At 30.9% G+C, this 16,167-nt stretch overlaps 2 protein-coding genes across 2 annotated transcripts in view; one reads left to right on the plus strand and one right to left on the minus strand.

The window, feature by feature from the left end:
- LOC113514386 (disintegrin and metalloproteinase domain-containing protein 12) overlaps positions 1-14,863 on the minus strand; it is a 66,966-nt gene extending 52,103 nt beyond the window's left edge. The window contains exon 1 of the mRNA XM_026898463.3: positions 14,460-14,863. Coding sequence (XP_026754264.2) covers positions 14,460-14,580 — 121 coding nt within the window. The 5' untranslated portion in view covers positions 14,581-14,863. The remainder of the gene's footprint in view (positions 1-14,459) is intronic.
- LOC128200785 (uncharacterized) lies at positions 217-3,945 on the plus strand. The gene is made up of 2 exons (XM_052895327.1): positions 217-1,288; positions 1,813-3,945. The coding sequence occupies exon 2, from the start codon at positions 1,818-1,820 to the stop codon at positions 3,687-3,689; it is 1,872 nt and encodes a 623-aa protein (XP_052751287.1). The 5' UTR covers positions 217-1,288; positions 1,813-1,817; the 3' UTR covers positions 3,690-3,945.
- Positions 14,864-16,167: the final 1,304 nt, after the last annotated feature.

The following is a 16,167-nucleotide window of genomic DNA, read 5'->3' on the forward strand; positions in this document are numbered from 1 at the left end:
TGCAGTTGATCAACATGTTGGCCTTTTGCTTCCCGTAGATACTTTAAAATTTCTTCATAACACCTCGTTCGCACACATGGCCGTATATATTTAAATTCTTGAGCCACTAACAGTCCGAAATACTCATTTCTTTTATCCTCTTCTCCATAAATTAAGCATTTAGAACAGTTTGTTTCTTCTTTCAGTAAATTTTCTTTTACTTTATCCTCGTTTTTTTCTTTGTTGCGACGACGCTGGGTAAATCATCTGGACACTGGGTCTCACTATCGCCAAATATATTTGGAGATCGGCTTCGGCTACGGCTTGGCAGACATTTTTTTCTTTCTACAATTTTAAATTAAATTTATTAGAATAAATGCTTCGAACACACGCGATCTAAGTACCTTTTGTGTTTATTATACCTTACCTACCTAGGTATAAAAAGAGTACTTACGTAGATTTTCTTTTATTAACTGTTTTATACGAAGATCTTGATCTCTCAAATTAGCATCCATTTTACTTCCAGTGATTATCAACTAAATTAATAATCCACAAAGTATTAAATAACGTTTTTATGAAATATTTAGCACAAAAACAATACCCTTTAAATATCGATCGTCAGTAACTGTGGCTGACTTACCTATATTCTAGCAAGCAGGACTGCCAGATGTGAAGGGGAAATCCCCAATAAATTGTTGCATGTGACTGATGATGTGAGCATGTTCGTTTCATAATAAAAATGTTGCCAGGTAACCAAAAAGTCGTATGTTTTTGTGCGAATTACGATCATAATCTTTACGATCGTACATTAAAAAATAGACAAATAATAGTATGAGTACGATTTAAATCGTATATCTGTCAACCCTGCTAGCAAGACAGCGACAAAATCACGTTGCATAACAATGTAGCCCAAGCTTATATCTTATGAAATATACGGAAGAGATACGGACTTAGAAAAAACAGAAATGTTGTTCTTTGTGGAAGTCATTGATGAAATTCTATGTATTTTAGCCCGCAAACTTTCTTCAAACAAAAACAGCGCCATCTAGTATCGAGTTCTGTAATTATCTCTTTGTTTATGGATTTGAAGTAAGACCGCCACGCATGCAATACATTATGACTGGGGATTCCCCTATTCGTCGACGCTGAATATGAGGCGACGACAATCACTGTCAAACGTGTTCACTATTACTCTGACTCTGGTAACGTGACTTCCTGGTAACGTGTTAGGTAGGAAAAGCAGTAAAAAAGTGCATATTAAGGGAGCAGATTTGAAATAATATTTATACTTAACAAGAAATAATTAAAGGTAAGTGGATTTTTGAATGATACAATTATATCATGATCACTTAACAATTTTAACTTAAAATTAGATGTATTATTACAAGCTTTTATTTAGCTTGCGTTATGTAAATAAAAGTATGTAGGTATGTTCGTATGTTGATGCAATTATCCTCAATCCTCAACCGACTGGGATAAAATTTTCCATACACGTTTATTTTGGATGATAGTGCATAGTTAGCTGAGAGTCGTCATTGGATAATAATGGTGGATAGCCTAAGATGTGTACTAGATATTTATTTTTAACATAATATGCGTAAGTACCTAATCGAATTAAAGAAGTTGCTGAGAAAAATACAGAACAATACGATAATAAACTAGCGTCTGCGTTTAATCCTCCGAGGAGATGTAATTTTACAAAGGTTTTTTGTATTTATTTTATTATTTTTTTAATAAATTTATTGTAAATAACAAGAAATAATCATTGTAAAAAAATAGGCACTCTATTGTTGAATTTTCGTCAGACCAACTAATCATCGTTCATTTTTTTAGGTTCAATGGGGAGACCTAAAGATTTACGCATATGGGAGCACTACCGTACTTTACCAAACAAGTCTGTTTCTTGCAAGCTTTGTAATAAGGTCTACAAATTCAGTAATGCTGCCAAAATGCTTCAACATCTTATCACTTGTCCAAAATCTCCAGAAACATTAAAAGACTCTATGAAACTTATAAAAGATAGCTCGTCCAAAACCAAAATGTCTGGACTGTCAGAGATAGAGACAAATGATTCTTTTATAAGCCCCTCGTCGTCTGCTAACACTACAATAAATGCTGAGTTTCAAGACACCGATGATCATATAAAAACAGAATTAGCGAGAGCTATATTTGTAACAGGGACGCCATTATCGATGGTGCAACATCCTTTATGGATACAATTTTTCGAAAAATTGCAACCAAAATTTAAAATACCTTCACGTAAAGCTTTAGCGACAAAATACTTAGATAAAATATATAGAGAAATGCGTTTTGAGTTAAATGAGGAACTAAATGCTTGTAGTTACTTACACCTTCAGTGCGATGGCTGGTCTAATTTAAGAAATGAAGGAATAATAAACTTTCTTATATCAAAACCTCAACCTGCATACGTTAAAAGTTTGAATACAGAAAGTAATCCTCACACTAGTGAATACCTTAGCCAAGAAGTTGAAAAAGTAATGAAAGTGTATGGAGCAAATAAGTTTCTTGTACTTATTGGCGATAACGCTAGAAATATACAAAAGGCATTCGAATTAACAAAACTCAAATATCCACATGTTGTTCCTCTCGGTTGCTGTGCACATATCCTTAACTTGTTGTGCCAAGATATTGTAAAGATACAAGAAGTAACTGTGTTTATTATGCAAGCCATAAATATAATAAAAACTGTTAAAAGGAGTCAACGATTAAGTTCCTTGTTGATAAAATCAAGGCAGGGTGAAGATTCTACACAAACACTAAAATTGCCTTGTGCTACAAGATGGGGAAGTCATGTTACTTCGTTAAAAAGTTTGAAAGCAAATAAGATAGCTTTGCAAATATTAACAGTTAGAGAAGATGTGGTAATTTCAAGAGATATTAAAGATTTAATTCTAAGTGATGATTTCTGGACGAAGACAGGGGAATGTATAAGTATTTTGGAACCAGTCACTGAAAGCATATTTTACTTAGAGAGCGACCAGAATCGTTTGCATCGCACATACATTACATTTAGAGATGTACAAGCTAAGATACGTTTTGCATTAAATGAGATTTCGACATTGAGCGAAGAAAGCAAACAGCAGATTCTAACATCAGTATCTTCAAGATGCAATATGGCAATGAGGCCAATACATTTTGCAGCATATATTCTAGACCCCAGGACTCTAGGAGTCGAACTTACTCAAGAGGAAGAACTTAAGGGTATGGAGTTTATCTACAATTTAAGCCAACACTTAAGTTTGTCAAATGTAATGGCAGATTTGGCGTGTTATAAAGCTAAAGAAAACTTTTGGGCCAGAGGATTTGTATGGAGCTCATTAGATAGCATTGAGCCCCTAATATGGTGGAAAGGTATTTGTGGTTCCACTGAGTTAAGCAAAGTAGCGATTCGTATTCTATCAGCTCCCTGTACTTCGGCAGCCACTGAGCGTTCCTTTAGTATCCAAGGCTACATACATAATAACAAAAGAAATCGACTTACAACTGAAAGAACTGAAAAAATTTCATTCATTTGTTATAACTGGAATCTTAAACATAAAGCTGAATGCGAGGACATTCAGTTTAATGAAGAAAATACCTTAGAAGCTTTCATTGAGCAAGTAAATGAACATAACAGTTTAGACGAAATAGAGCCTATCGAACCTATACAATTCATCGCTTGTAATAACTCTGAATCTGACAGTGATTGACTGTAGTTTTACATTTTACTTTCATCTCTTTCTTAATAAACTCAAAATCAAATTAAAAGTTTTTTATTCTGTAGGCTGCATAATAATATTGTCTATGTCCAGTATAGTGGACGTCTTGCGGCTGAGATGACGATGATGAAGTACAAAATCATAAACACCCAAAAATTTGGGTGTTTATGGGGTTTAAACCCAATAAACCCAAAACACCCGGTTTTTACCCACCAGACTTTAAACCCACCCAGGTGGATTGCCCATCTCTACGTAGAATCTTTTGTATTCGTTGCATATTCATTTTTTAATAAACAAAAAGTATTGAATAAAAGTATTTAACAGAATTACGATACGATTACGGTATCCGGTTCCCATATGTCTTTATGTTTTAATGTATGGATTGCTATATAGTTAGGGTGTTTTCTAATTAAATACAGACACCATTAGATCACACATGTATAGTAAAGCTCTCCAGAGGATGTAGGGTATACAAATGAAATGAAAAAATAAAAATATACCGATAAAACTATTTTATCGATTCGTTTTAGCTCTTCTCTAAATTTGATTATAAGAGATCCTTCTATGGGATAAGTCTGCCACTTATATTAAATTTTTTTATGTACAAAAATATTAATAACAATAACTTTATTTGTTACATAATATGTTACGTAACGTATTTCGTCCATTTCACAATTCGTCATCCAACACTATCAACCACAATATAATTATGTATCCATCATTATTATATAATTCATATTTTGAGGTTTTCCCTGCGGAGTTGATACTTACCATATCTTTGTACAAATAGTTTCTTGAAGTCATATTTTTATTTATAGACGCCCTTAGTCGTATTGTCCTTCAACTTTGCCCTATTACAAAAATAATATTGTCGTTTTAATCGTGGCCCTGTTTATTGTAAATGGACTATTAAAATTATTAATAAAATATAACGTTAGATAATTAAGAGATCATGAGTACATTGAACATTTTTAATAAATTGAACATAAACTTTTAACGAAAATCATATCAAAACAGTAAACATACCTATCTACCTAGGTAACAATAATAATAACGGGTGGTACATTTTTATTTGTGCTTTACAAACATAGTATTTTGACATATGTCTGTGCAATATTTATTTTTTCAATTTTAAAGAGCGTAGGCACTGTATTTAGGGCTTGCCATATTTTTAAAAGGGCAGTTGTCCAGTAAAATGCCAGTTTTTATAAGGAGATAAGACAGTGTGCATTAAAATGTAGCTTAAGTCGTTAAAGTCGAAAACTCACACATACAAAAACCTTGGCCTACACCATAAAAAAGTAAATATATTTTTAATAGACTTCAAAAAGGAGGATGTTTTTAATTCGGTTGTATTTTATTTTGTTTGTTACCTCATAACTCGAACAGTTCTAAACCAAATTGGTAAATTCGTTTTTTTTATCTGAAAAGATATACTTACAAATTGGTCCCAATAATTTTAGCAAAAGCAATTGAATAGTTTTGAAATCAAAATCACTAGTTTTGTCACAATTGAAGTCGGTTTTTTTTTGTAGAGCACAATCTTTAATTATACGTTATTAATATTTAATTTAAGCATTTGAATTCATTGAAAATTAAATTACGAAGTTTAAAATTATTTGTCATTTTTGCGCGCAATCAACAATACGTGAAAACTTGGTTTAATAGCACAATTTACTAAGCAAACAAAATATTAATTACAACAAGAAAAGTTAAAAAACTGAGTTTAACGAATGCCGCAATGAGCACAGTTGGGAGATTAAAGAATAAGGAGGGGGGAGGGGAGCACAGGTGGACACAAACTCTGAAACTGAATCCATGAGACCCTCGCTACGTTAATGGAGTAGGTATCATAGTAAATATAGAATTGGGTATTTACGGAGTTATTCATGTTAGTAGATCAATAACCGCAGACCATCTTATAATTTCCTATGGTTATAAAGAATATTATACTACTTATTCTACATCTACACGATGGACAAAAAATAATACCGAAGAGCAATTGAAACCATAACCTAAATAAAGTTCCGCCTTTGCGTTCAATCTTGCCTTAAGTTAATTATCAAGTTCCAGTACATTATCAAGAATTGTTATTTCTCACGGCATTGTTGGGAAATGTCGATGACACAATAGGGGCAAACTAGTAATAATACGGTCGCACGTGCGCTTGATAGGCATTTGGTTTGAATCACAGTATCCTGTCACTTAATTTTTAATATTACATACTGTTCTCGCAATTAAAAAAACTTCATCCACAAGGCCGAGAAAAATATAATATAATTTGACTGCCATATCCTACCCTCAAAATTGAAAAATACCTTCTTCATTACAGTGACATAAATGGGACAGAGGTATCAAAGTGACAAGTGATGACTTTTGTACAAATTTTCCCCCCTCTGGTATATACATGGATAGTCTCATAATTTTTCTATGTCAATAATCTGTAAAATTATTGTAAATATTCAGTCACACTATACTATATATAATATTTTCTATATTATTAATGAAGTTAATAAATTAATAAATAATCATACTGCAAAATGACAAAACCTCTCGATTAAACTAATAACAAAAACTAATATATTTTACATGTGCAGGTAGTTTTAAGAATGTTCTAAGAAAAATAAAATATTGTGGCGTCTAACGGATACTCTTAATTTAGCTGGTAGATCTTAAATAAGACAAACATCCACTTACTCATCCGCTTGATACAGCGGATATCTTAGTGACGTCATCAGTACAATACTTCTACAATTCTAGTCATATGATCAAAATATTTTGTGGTAAACTGGTATCGAAAAAAAAATACATTGATCGTTTCTAACGTAGTGTGGGCATAAACATTTTTTTTTTAATTCGCATTTGAAGAGTAGATATCAGATTCTGGATTGACCTTTAATTTAATATCACAAGTACAATATTAGTATATAAATTACTAGTTTGTGCGAAATGATACGGGAAATGCTTTGTCTTAATTGTGATTATATATATACTGCAAAAATGTAAATATTCTTAAAGACCTATAATAAACAGTAACAATATAAAAAAAAAATATTAGAACAAAATAATGTTCTCTAAACGCACTTTCATACTTGAATCCTCCAATAAAATTGCCATCGAATTTTGACACCTATTACTGACGCAAAATGACACAAATGCTTAAATAACTGTTCTAGTAGTTATCTGCAATGAAGTGTGAATGACCGAGTTGATAGTAATCGTTTTCGCTATTTACTATTTTATTGTTGACCAGCAATAAGTGGAATATTCAGGTCATGTAGCCATTGTATGCCGCTGGTCGCTAACGACATCACAATATCTTAGTTCCAAATAAAGAAAATTGCTATAAGATATAGCAAAAACATGTTGATACATTTTAATGATCATTATACTTAATTCGTTTACAGGAACTGGTATATGTTATATGTATCCTGTCTGTTAAAATCTAGACATTTGTTATTATAAGATGAATCATAAAGAATTCAGTAAATTTCTAACAAAATTTAAAACAGAAGGATTCTTGCCAAAATCTAAAAGTCAGTAGCCTTGTAATTTATTCAAGAAATACTCCATGAAAAAAGTTCTTAAGAATATATCTAATAGACAGGTCTGTATCATGTTAACTTCGTTGCTCAAAATTATGAATAACAAACAGTAGGAGTACGTTGATCAAAACATTATTGTATTAAGAAGAAACATGATAAAAATATGTATAACGAGTATGTGAAAATTTTATAAAAGTGAGTCCTACGAAACGTCTATTGGGTTAGGCGTTTATATAGTAATGCGAATATAAACTAGTTTGAAAAAAATAAAGTTACATATAACAAGGTATCACTGACATAAACTGAGAATTTGAAAAAGATTTTGCTATCGGAAGAGAGCGGAATAAATTTACAATATGGAAGTAAAAAAAGGATACTCACTAATGGTTTGTATTACAATCAGAACGCAATTTCTTTGAGAAAGAATGCACAAGACAGATTATTAAAGTAGGTAATAGATGACGGTACAGACAGAGGTGCTCGACACACGGTTTTTATGAGGAATTATGGGCACAAAGAATTGAGTGTTAAACTAATTTAGTAAACAAAATAGAAAACGTTGAAGGCCGATGTTCTTTCATAGGACAGACAGTGGACGGGCGAATTTCAAATGAAACTCTATCCATAAAATATTAAGCATTATTTTACATCGTACTGTTTGCACTCGTCCAGTTTACGGCTCTCTTTGTATCGAGTCGTAATGAATAATCCTTTAATTTTCAAGATCTAGCCTTCTTCTACTCCAATGCATAAAACTAGAAGAACTCGGCAATTAGAAGCATCATAAAGAAATTACATCCTGTACTTCTTTAAGACTGAATGAGCTTATGACCATAACTTAGCACTAATGAAATTAATTCACAGCAATCGGACGTGACGTCATGCAGAGGAAACGCATCATGTCCCTGTATGGAAGTCATCATTCCCATACCGCCTAGTAGTACATCCAGAAATAATATAACAAATGTAAAACGATCCCTTTAGAAGCTCATGCTGCCTACTCCGCTAAAGACAAAAGCGAGGGAGGGAGGTCATGATAAATGTGTCGGTTCTATAAACAGCTGTTGACGAAGTGGGTGCGTTGCCTCCCAAATGGCTTTTTTTTTTATTGCAACCATTCGAATGAATACAATTTTAATTAAAAGTACAAACATTTGACAACAATTTTAGAGCTTTAATTAGTTTACTCATCCATCCATGGAAAAAACAGAGGCAATTGTAATATGGCTGCATTTATTAATAATCTCAGTAAGTTTACAGTGATGGCGGTACAAATTTGAATGAATTTAAATTCTTTGCAACAAAATCTGATTCTTTTTCCAGCTGATGTTTAAAACCTATATTTTCTTGCTATTATTCTATTCCTAATTATTTGTATTTAAGAGGGACCAGGTGAATCGTGCCTACCCCAGAATTGTCTGGTATCTCTGGTGTCTGGTAATAGGATGAGAAGCAGAACTTTAAGCTCTGAGCAAATGTATATATGTCCAAAAGTATATATGTAACATTTTTAAGAGCCAGACCCTCCTGGAATATAAGCTTAAATACGTCAAAGATCTGATTTAATCGTAGCAAAAGTGACATTAGAACATGGGCGTAAATCTCATCGATTGTAAAAATAATTAAAAATCTCTTTTTTTAGTTTCTTAAAAATATACTCAGATATACTTCAGTTTAACATTCAATACAGGTATTAAGGATAAGAGATACATAAATATTCATCTGTCACCGTACTAGGCCCATAAACTAACAAACGAGTAAGTAATAACTTTAAAACATGTTTAAAAACTTACAAAAACAAACAAAAATATTTGAAATGGTACACACGTGTGATGTTAACGTATAGCAGCGGATGTTGGTGCAATTCTAATTTTGAAAATTGTACCTAAATAGTTTTTATACATAAACATTTTTTTTAATGGGTGAAAATGGAATGGTAACCCCGCCTGTGATAACGGTATACACTGGCGGGGCATCAGTGAGAGGTGATTAGTGAGGATGAAAGCAGGTCAGTTAGCCCATCATGAAGAATTCTATTAGAAATAACCACGATGGTTTCCAGGGGGAACGCGTGGAGGTCGACCTGATAGGGCAAATTGCTAGCAATGGGAGCTGTTAGATCCCATTACTTTAAATACATGCAATATCAATGTTTCAACATTATCTGTCTAATTTTTTTAAGGCACGCTTATAAAATTATATTAACCTTGAAATTGGTAACTTTGCAAACCGCTACTTATTTATATTTATCACTATTACATTTTCAAAACTTTGTGGCTAATTACTCCATCTTTCTTAATTGCAGATAGATTTAATAATAAAAGTCACAACTGTATGTAACTTTACATGTCTATTTTGGCCTAATATATAAAATATAATTATAAAATATATTATAAAAATATAAAATATAACGCCATCAAAAGAAAATACAAAACAGAAGACGTATAGCGAATTGACAAAAAATAACATTATAGATGGTGCATGCATTTGAAGTTCTTTACAAGTTTTGATACCTACTTACGATTTTCCGAAATTCTCATGAAAATAGAATAAAGCTTTTTTTTTAAAGAAATAAGAAATTATCCAGTTATAATAATTATTAGATACATACCATATATTTAGTATAACATACAGTGGCATGTGTAATCTATGGCCTAGACAGTGAGTCAGAACATCGGAAATCGAATCGTTTCTGATTCACGAGGGAATTGTATGCAGAATCATCAAACAGTTAACAGTCGCTACATCCGGTCATCCGGATCTGAATATCCAATATTTTTATTTTAGAAGGCTAGCCCTTTATAATTTATCTATTACTGTAATTTATAGAGATCAATAGATAAAAAGGGTCTTGAATGACAATCTAATCAAATGTAGGGTACGACGATCGCCACTATATGATGAGAGGACGGAGTCACATTTAGTTACAGTCAATGGGCAATTAGCAACCATAATATTCATTTATCTGATATATTAAACACCTCCCTAGCACAGTAGTAATTTACATTGCTTTAGATCCTGTAGCCTCAGCTATGTACTTCAAGAAGGTTATAACTAAGGAAGCCAATCTTGTTAAATTTACTACATTTTTGTTCAGAACTAAGGCTTAGACGTGTTAGTTGACGTAGTTCGAGGGTCTTTGTCGACTGACAACGTGAACCCGAAATACCCAACTATAGGAGTATCAAGGGATACTTTAGAGAAATCTCACAGTACTTACTAGCACTCAGAGACTAACTAGAGTTTAGTTAATATTCTATGACGAAGTTTTTATTAATAAAAACAGTTTTTTTTTTAATGAGTGATAATGCTATGGTAACCCCATCTGGGCTATCGGTGATGTGTCGTACATCTATTATTTGAGGAAGAAAGATGCGAGCATCAAAATAAATTAATATTGTGGAATATTAACAAAAATTGTAACATTTTGTTTCTTGTAGGGGAAGTTAGACATGATAAAGTATATGGTAAAGTCGAAAACAGTTATACAAGTTTAATGTTGAGTAAACATAACTGTCGTTAAAATTATCGCACCATTTATTTTAAATTTCGAATCACGTTTTGTCGTTCCAAGTCGTGATTTGCAAGCTCGCAAATAAAAATCACGATTGTCTGTCTATGCCTGTGACGTGTAAAACGTTGCTTCCGATGGGATACCTAATTAGGAATCTTGGGTGCTCTATTAGTCTTACCCTTCTTTTTATAGTCGCATGTCAGAAATATTCTAACATAAACTTCCCCTTGTACATATGGCATGCAAAAGACCTCCGTGTAGTGACACTAGGGACTGAATTAATTACGCACCAAGCAAAAGAATGTCATTAAAGAGTATGGACAGGCATATAGGTGCAATGTGCTAAGTATTAAGTACCTTGTTAGGTATTTTAGTAGTATAAATATAATGCATGTCAATAATCGGAAATATCAGTGCAAACAACAATACTCTTAACTCCTTTGTTTAATTAGAAGATTTTTAATCATTTAAAATTTATTTAATTATCTTTAAAGCAGTGGTTATTGTTCAATTCGGTGGAATACTTAATGATGACTGTTATATGACATATTTTATACATATATTAAGTACAGTAAGAAGTCATTCCCAGGGCCAAATTAAGCCATGCACAGAGTGGTAAATAGATTGACTATAAGTTACAAAAGGTGGCAAATATTAATTTTTGTCAGAAGCATGAGGATAGGCTTCAATAGAAAATGTTAATGAGTTATTGATATTTGTATGGTTGAAATGTGACGAATTTATATTATTATTAAATCATGTGGAATAAGATTGAGCCATTCTTTAGTACCTAATAATAGAAAAGTGGAATGGTGCTTTGCAATAGCGGATACGGTCATCAGCGGGATGTCCGGCGATATCACGCCTTTTACCATACATTACTATCATTTTTAACGACCCTTTTTAATTCTGACACATTTACAATTTCAAGTTTTTCTCATAACTTACTGATCAGGACATAACCATATCTGCTGCTAGTTTTAAAATAACATGAAATTTTCTTTTAATAAAGTAGGTATAAATTGAGGTGGACTGAGTTGCCATTTTTCTAAACCAATTTCAAAAATAAAAATTTCAATTTGATATCACAGTGAAATCTGTATTCTAAGGACCAATATCAACAAAATTTCTAATAACTTGACTTAATAAGTCAACATTACTATGAGTTTCATTTATGATGTCAAATCAGTAATTTCGCATAATTATCAAATATTAGTGTTAAAATATTAGTAATAGTTAAAGAGATAGGTTTAGAGCACTGTTTCTCAACTATTTTTATGTTGCAACTAATGAAAAAGCCAAAAAGTTAAGTACACGGGTCTTGCAGGGGGTCGCTAGACTGTTTACTCAACTCATTGGCTTTGGAATTAGTTGAATGATTTCAAACACATTCCAATGATCCCAATGAATAGCTCAGTCGAAGAATTAGTACTCGGATAAGTAAAATCATGAATCGCTACATTAAATTAATCTTTCGAGGTCTTATTATTTTTTAACACACTGCGACTCCTATTAATAACACATCCTGCTGAATTAGTTCTTAATATTTGCAATGACATCCATAAATTACACTGATTATTCACAAACTAAAAGAGGTACCTAAGTAATGCAAAATTCTATTTTCTATTAACTTTATTAACATTAATTGTAAGGACAGCAGACTCTTTCTCTCCATTTTAGATTTTACTTAACTACTGAATGACTGATTAATTTTTTTTAATATAGAAAATTAGATAAATACAATTTATTATAGTTACTCACTGGTTTTTAATTATTTCCTAGTTAAGTAGTTCACTAACTTTTATTACAATTTTATTATTAGTAATTTAAGTGTAAAATAATTTTATAATAAACTAGTGATCAATCCCAGCTTTGCATGTGTAGATAATATTTTTGAAAATAATATATACCTTATACTATTCCCTGATCAGCCTTTCTATAGGTGAAATGATTTATAAAATTGGTTGAGTACTTTCTAAGTTTATCCATTACAAACAATCAAATTCTTTCCTCTCTACTAATGTTATACATTAGTATAGATAAGCGATATTGAAATTTAAAAATTCTTTTGTTAATGATTATGATAATTTTATCTCTCACCAAGAATATAAGACTAATTAAAGCAGTCTCTTTTATATCCTTACTACAATAATATCATAAATGTGAAAGTGTGTTTGTTTGTTATCAAATAACACTCATTAAGGACTATCAGGCATAGAATAGGCCACCCATCCTTTCTTGTTGGCAATATAGTACACAAAATAATTAACTACAGAAATGTCTTTGATTTACAAATAACATGTTTGTTTTCTATATCTTATAAATAGATAACATATCAAAATTAATAGTAAGAAAATGACATAATATAGGCATTTACTGTATTATGTAATTATATCACTATTTCATTTAGTTTATTTACCTTCCTATAAAATTCAATAAATAGCGCATAATACAATTTGTCTCTTCAGCATCAATATATAAGTATTTGTGTTTATAATGTGACTTAACTGTCATACTTGTAAACAGATGATTATTTTAGATTTCATTAGTTAATTTACTATTGTATTATTATTATATTGTAATATACTATTGTAAGCATTGGATACTCCCATATATTTCTTATTAACTACTATAAAGAAAATGTATTGATTTTTTATAAACTTAGTTAAAATAGTGAGGAATAACTAAATTAGATATGCAGGAGTAAAATAATCAAAGCCTTCATGGTTTTTTCATCAATTATTATACATAATGATTTTAGAGATCATAGATTTCCAATGGAGGCTAATTCCCCTGTAAGTTACTGAAGAAATCCAACAGACACCCCTAGGGGTATCCACTGACCAAAAAAGGGCTGAATGTATTTCAATGAAATTTTATAATGAAGTTAGTATTAGCCATAGTAGTACATAGACAAAGTTTTGCTGGCATTGGTTACATGAAGAATCCCCAGTTTACCTTTTATTAAATGAATACTCATATAAAGGGAAAAGGGGATTGTTAGTAATAGGAATTAGTAGCCCCACTGCTAGCAATATACCTTGTCAAGTCGACCTCCTCATGGTTCTCCCTGGAAACCATCATGATTTATTTATTGTTAGATTCGTCATGGTGGGCTAACTGACCTGCCTTTTCATTCTCACCTATCACCATTATTGGTACCCCGCCAGCATATAGCGCAGATGGGATTATCATCCATTAAAAAAAATCATATAAATAATAGATTAGTTTTGGTTAACATCTCAACTGGATTTTAATAAAATTGGGTTTTTATGACTTTCAAATTTAGTGTAACTTAAAAATCTACAACAAAATATATTAATGAATCTAGCCATACCTTAAGTTAAGAAATCTTATTAAGAAATTAGTAATATTAAACAAATATTCATAATTATCTTTTCGCATACCTACTATAATATTTTTAAATGACATATTTGTATTATTTTTCTAATAATTGAATATTTTCTCTTTTCTTTGAACTAAAATAATGAATATTTTTTTTTATTTTGGATTATATAGACATTACAGAATTTAGCACTTATTAAATGCAAAAATTTATGAAAATTCGTCCTAAATAGCAGTATGAACTTATTATATAAGACTAATAATTAATAAAAATACCAATAATAAAAAAATATTTATGTGTAAGGCCGTTTTTGTTTACATAAATAATTATTGTAAACAAAAATAGTAAATACTTACTCAGCTCGTGAGATTCGACACCGTTCTTTGTAACAGCCGATAAAATTAATAAACACACAATATATAAGCACCAAACACAAACATTATCACACATTTTAGTACACGTAAAACTTTGGGACATGGTATCAGAAAACCATAACGATTATTATTAGTACTCAGAGTAAACTAACAATGCGTATAAAAATATAGTGTTTCAATTTTATCATAACGACAAGGCACAACACATCATACCATTTTTAATAATAAATTTGTATTTTTTAATAGAATGGAACTTAATACTGGTACGAGGAAATGGTGAGAAGAAAAGAACGATACATCTATCCGTGTTAAATTATGGAAAAAAAATAAAACTACTATCCGTAGAAAAACTGAGTCATAACAGAGGTAGGACAAGACTGAGACAGAGAGGAAACGATTCATAGATAGGTACGTAGATAGGTTGGTATGAGCCTGTGTCATTTGAAACGAACATTTTTTTGTATGAAACTATGTCACCTTTTTCAACCAATATTAGGACACTACGTGGCGAATTGTAGTCACTAGAATAGATATTATGAAAGTAATTATCACGACGCCATTTCAAAAATAGCACTTTGCTTATAAATAAATTTATATTCTTAATAATAAAATGACTAATTATATTGAATTAAATTTATTCAAATAACATGTAACATTTTTAGTACTATTGAAATTATTCAATAGGTTTGAATCGGTTTATAAACATTAAATTTAGTATTGTTAAGTTTAAATAGAATGCATGTATTATATAATTAATGAATTACTTTATGCCGTAGCGTTTAATCATATGTTAAATATAAAGTAACTAAACATTATACAGGTACTTGTTTTATTGTAGACGTTTTCGATAATTTTGAAAATTTATCATTATAAAATAAGTCTTTTATAACAACAATTGGTATCGATATTTTGAATAGACGCATATATAGACCACAGTCTATATATTCATAGTGATTTACCAATGCCAAACACTGAATATTCATTCATTTACCAATTTTGTGTGCTATTTTGTGTGTGTAGAAATTATGAAGCTACTGCCAACTCTTATAATGTAGTTATTACATTCTTCATGGATTGGTCGTAAATAGTGGAGAGCGAAACGAAAACGTATTAACTTGAAGTTAGCTGCGTTCCAACTTCGTAAGATATTTTTTTAATGGCAATTAACATTGTCGCAGGAACTACTATAAAACAGATTTAATACACTTAACGAGTAAAAAATCTGAAAAAATTCTGAAAATTTATTTTCTATGTCTAAGGTACTTACATTTTAACAGACTGGAAATGATGTCACAAAAAAGAGACAAAAACAAATTACACATTGTATAGGTACGAGAAATGAAATTGTATTTAGACTTAACATTTATTCATAAAAACTATAACGTCTTACTAACCTATTTTAGATACTACAGTGTTTTATCATTATATTTCAAACTTAGAAATTAGTGCAAAAGAAAAGAAGAAAAACTTTAATAAATGACATTGTTTTATGAGAGCTTTGACGTTTTTATGAATAAAATGGTTTAATCTTTCTAATCTGAGAGCAGCTAAGATTTTTTTAATTGATTCAATTGATTTTTTCCGGTTCAAAATCTTGGCTATTAGAAATTGAAGTATATAATAGAATAATAATATTTGGCAGTATGCATGCAAACTACTTTGAACAAATAATCAGTAGCTCGTACAAGTC

This window comes from Galleria mellonella, unplaced genomic scaffold (genome assembly GCF_026898425.1).
Source record: "Galleria mellonella isolate WM207_F2 unplaced genomic scaffold, CSIRO_AGI_GalMel_v1 utg270, whole genome shotgun sequence".
NCBI lineage: Eukaryota > Metazoa > Arthropoda > Insecta > Lepidoptera > Pyralidae > Galleria > Galleria mellonella.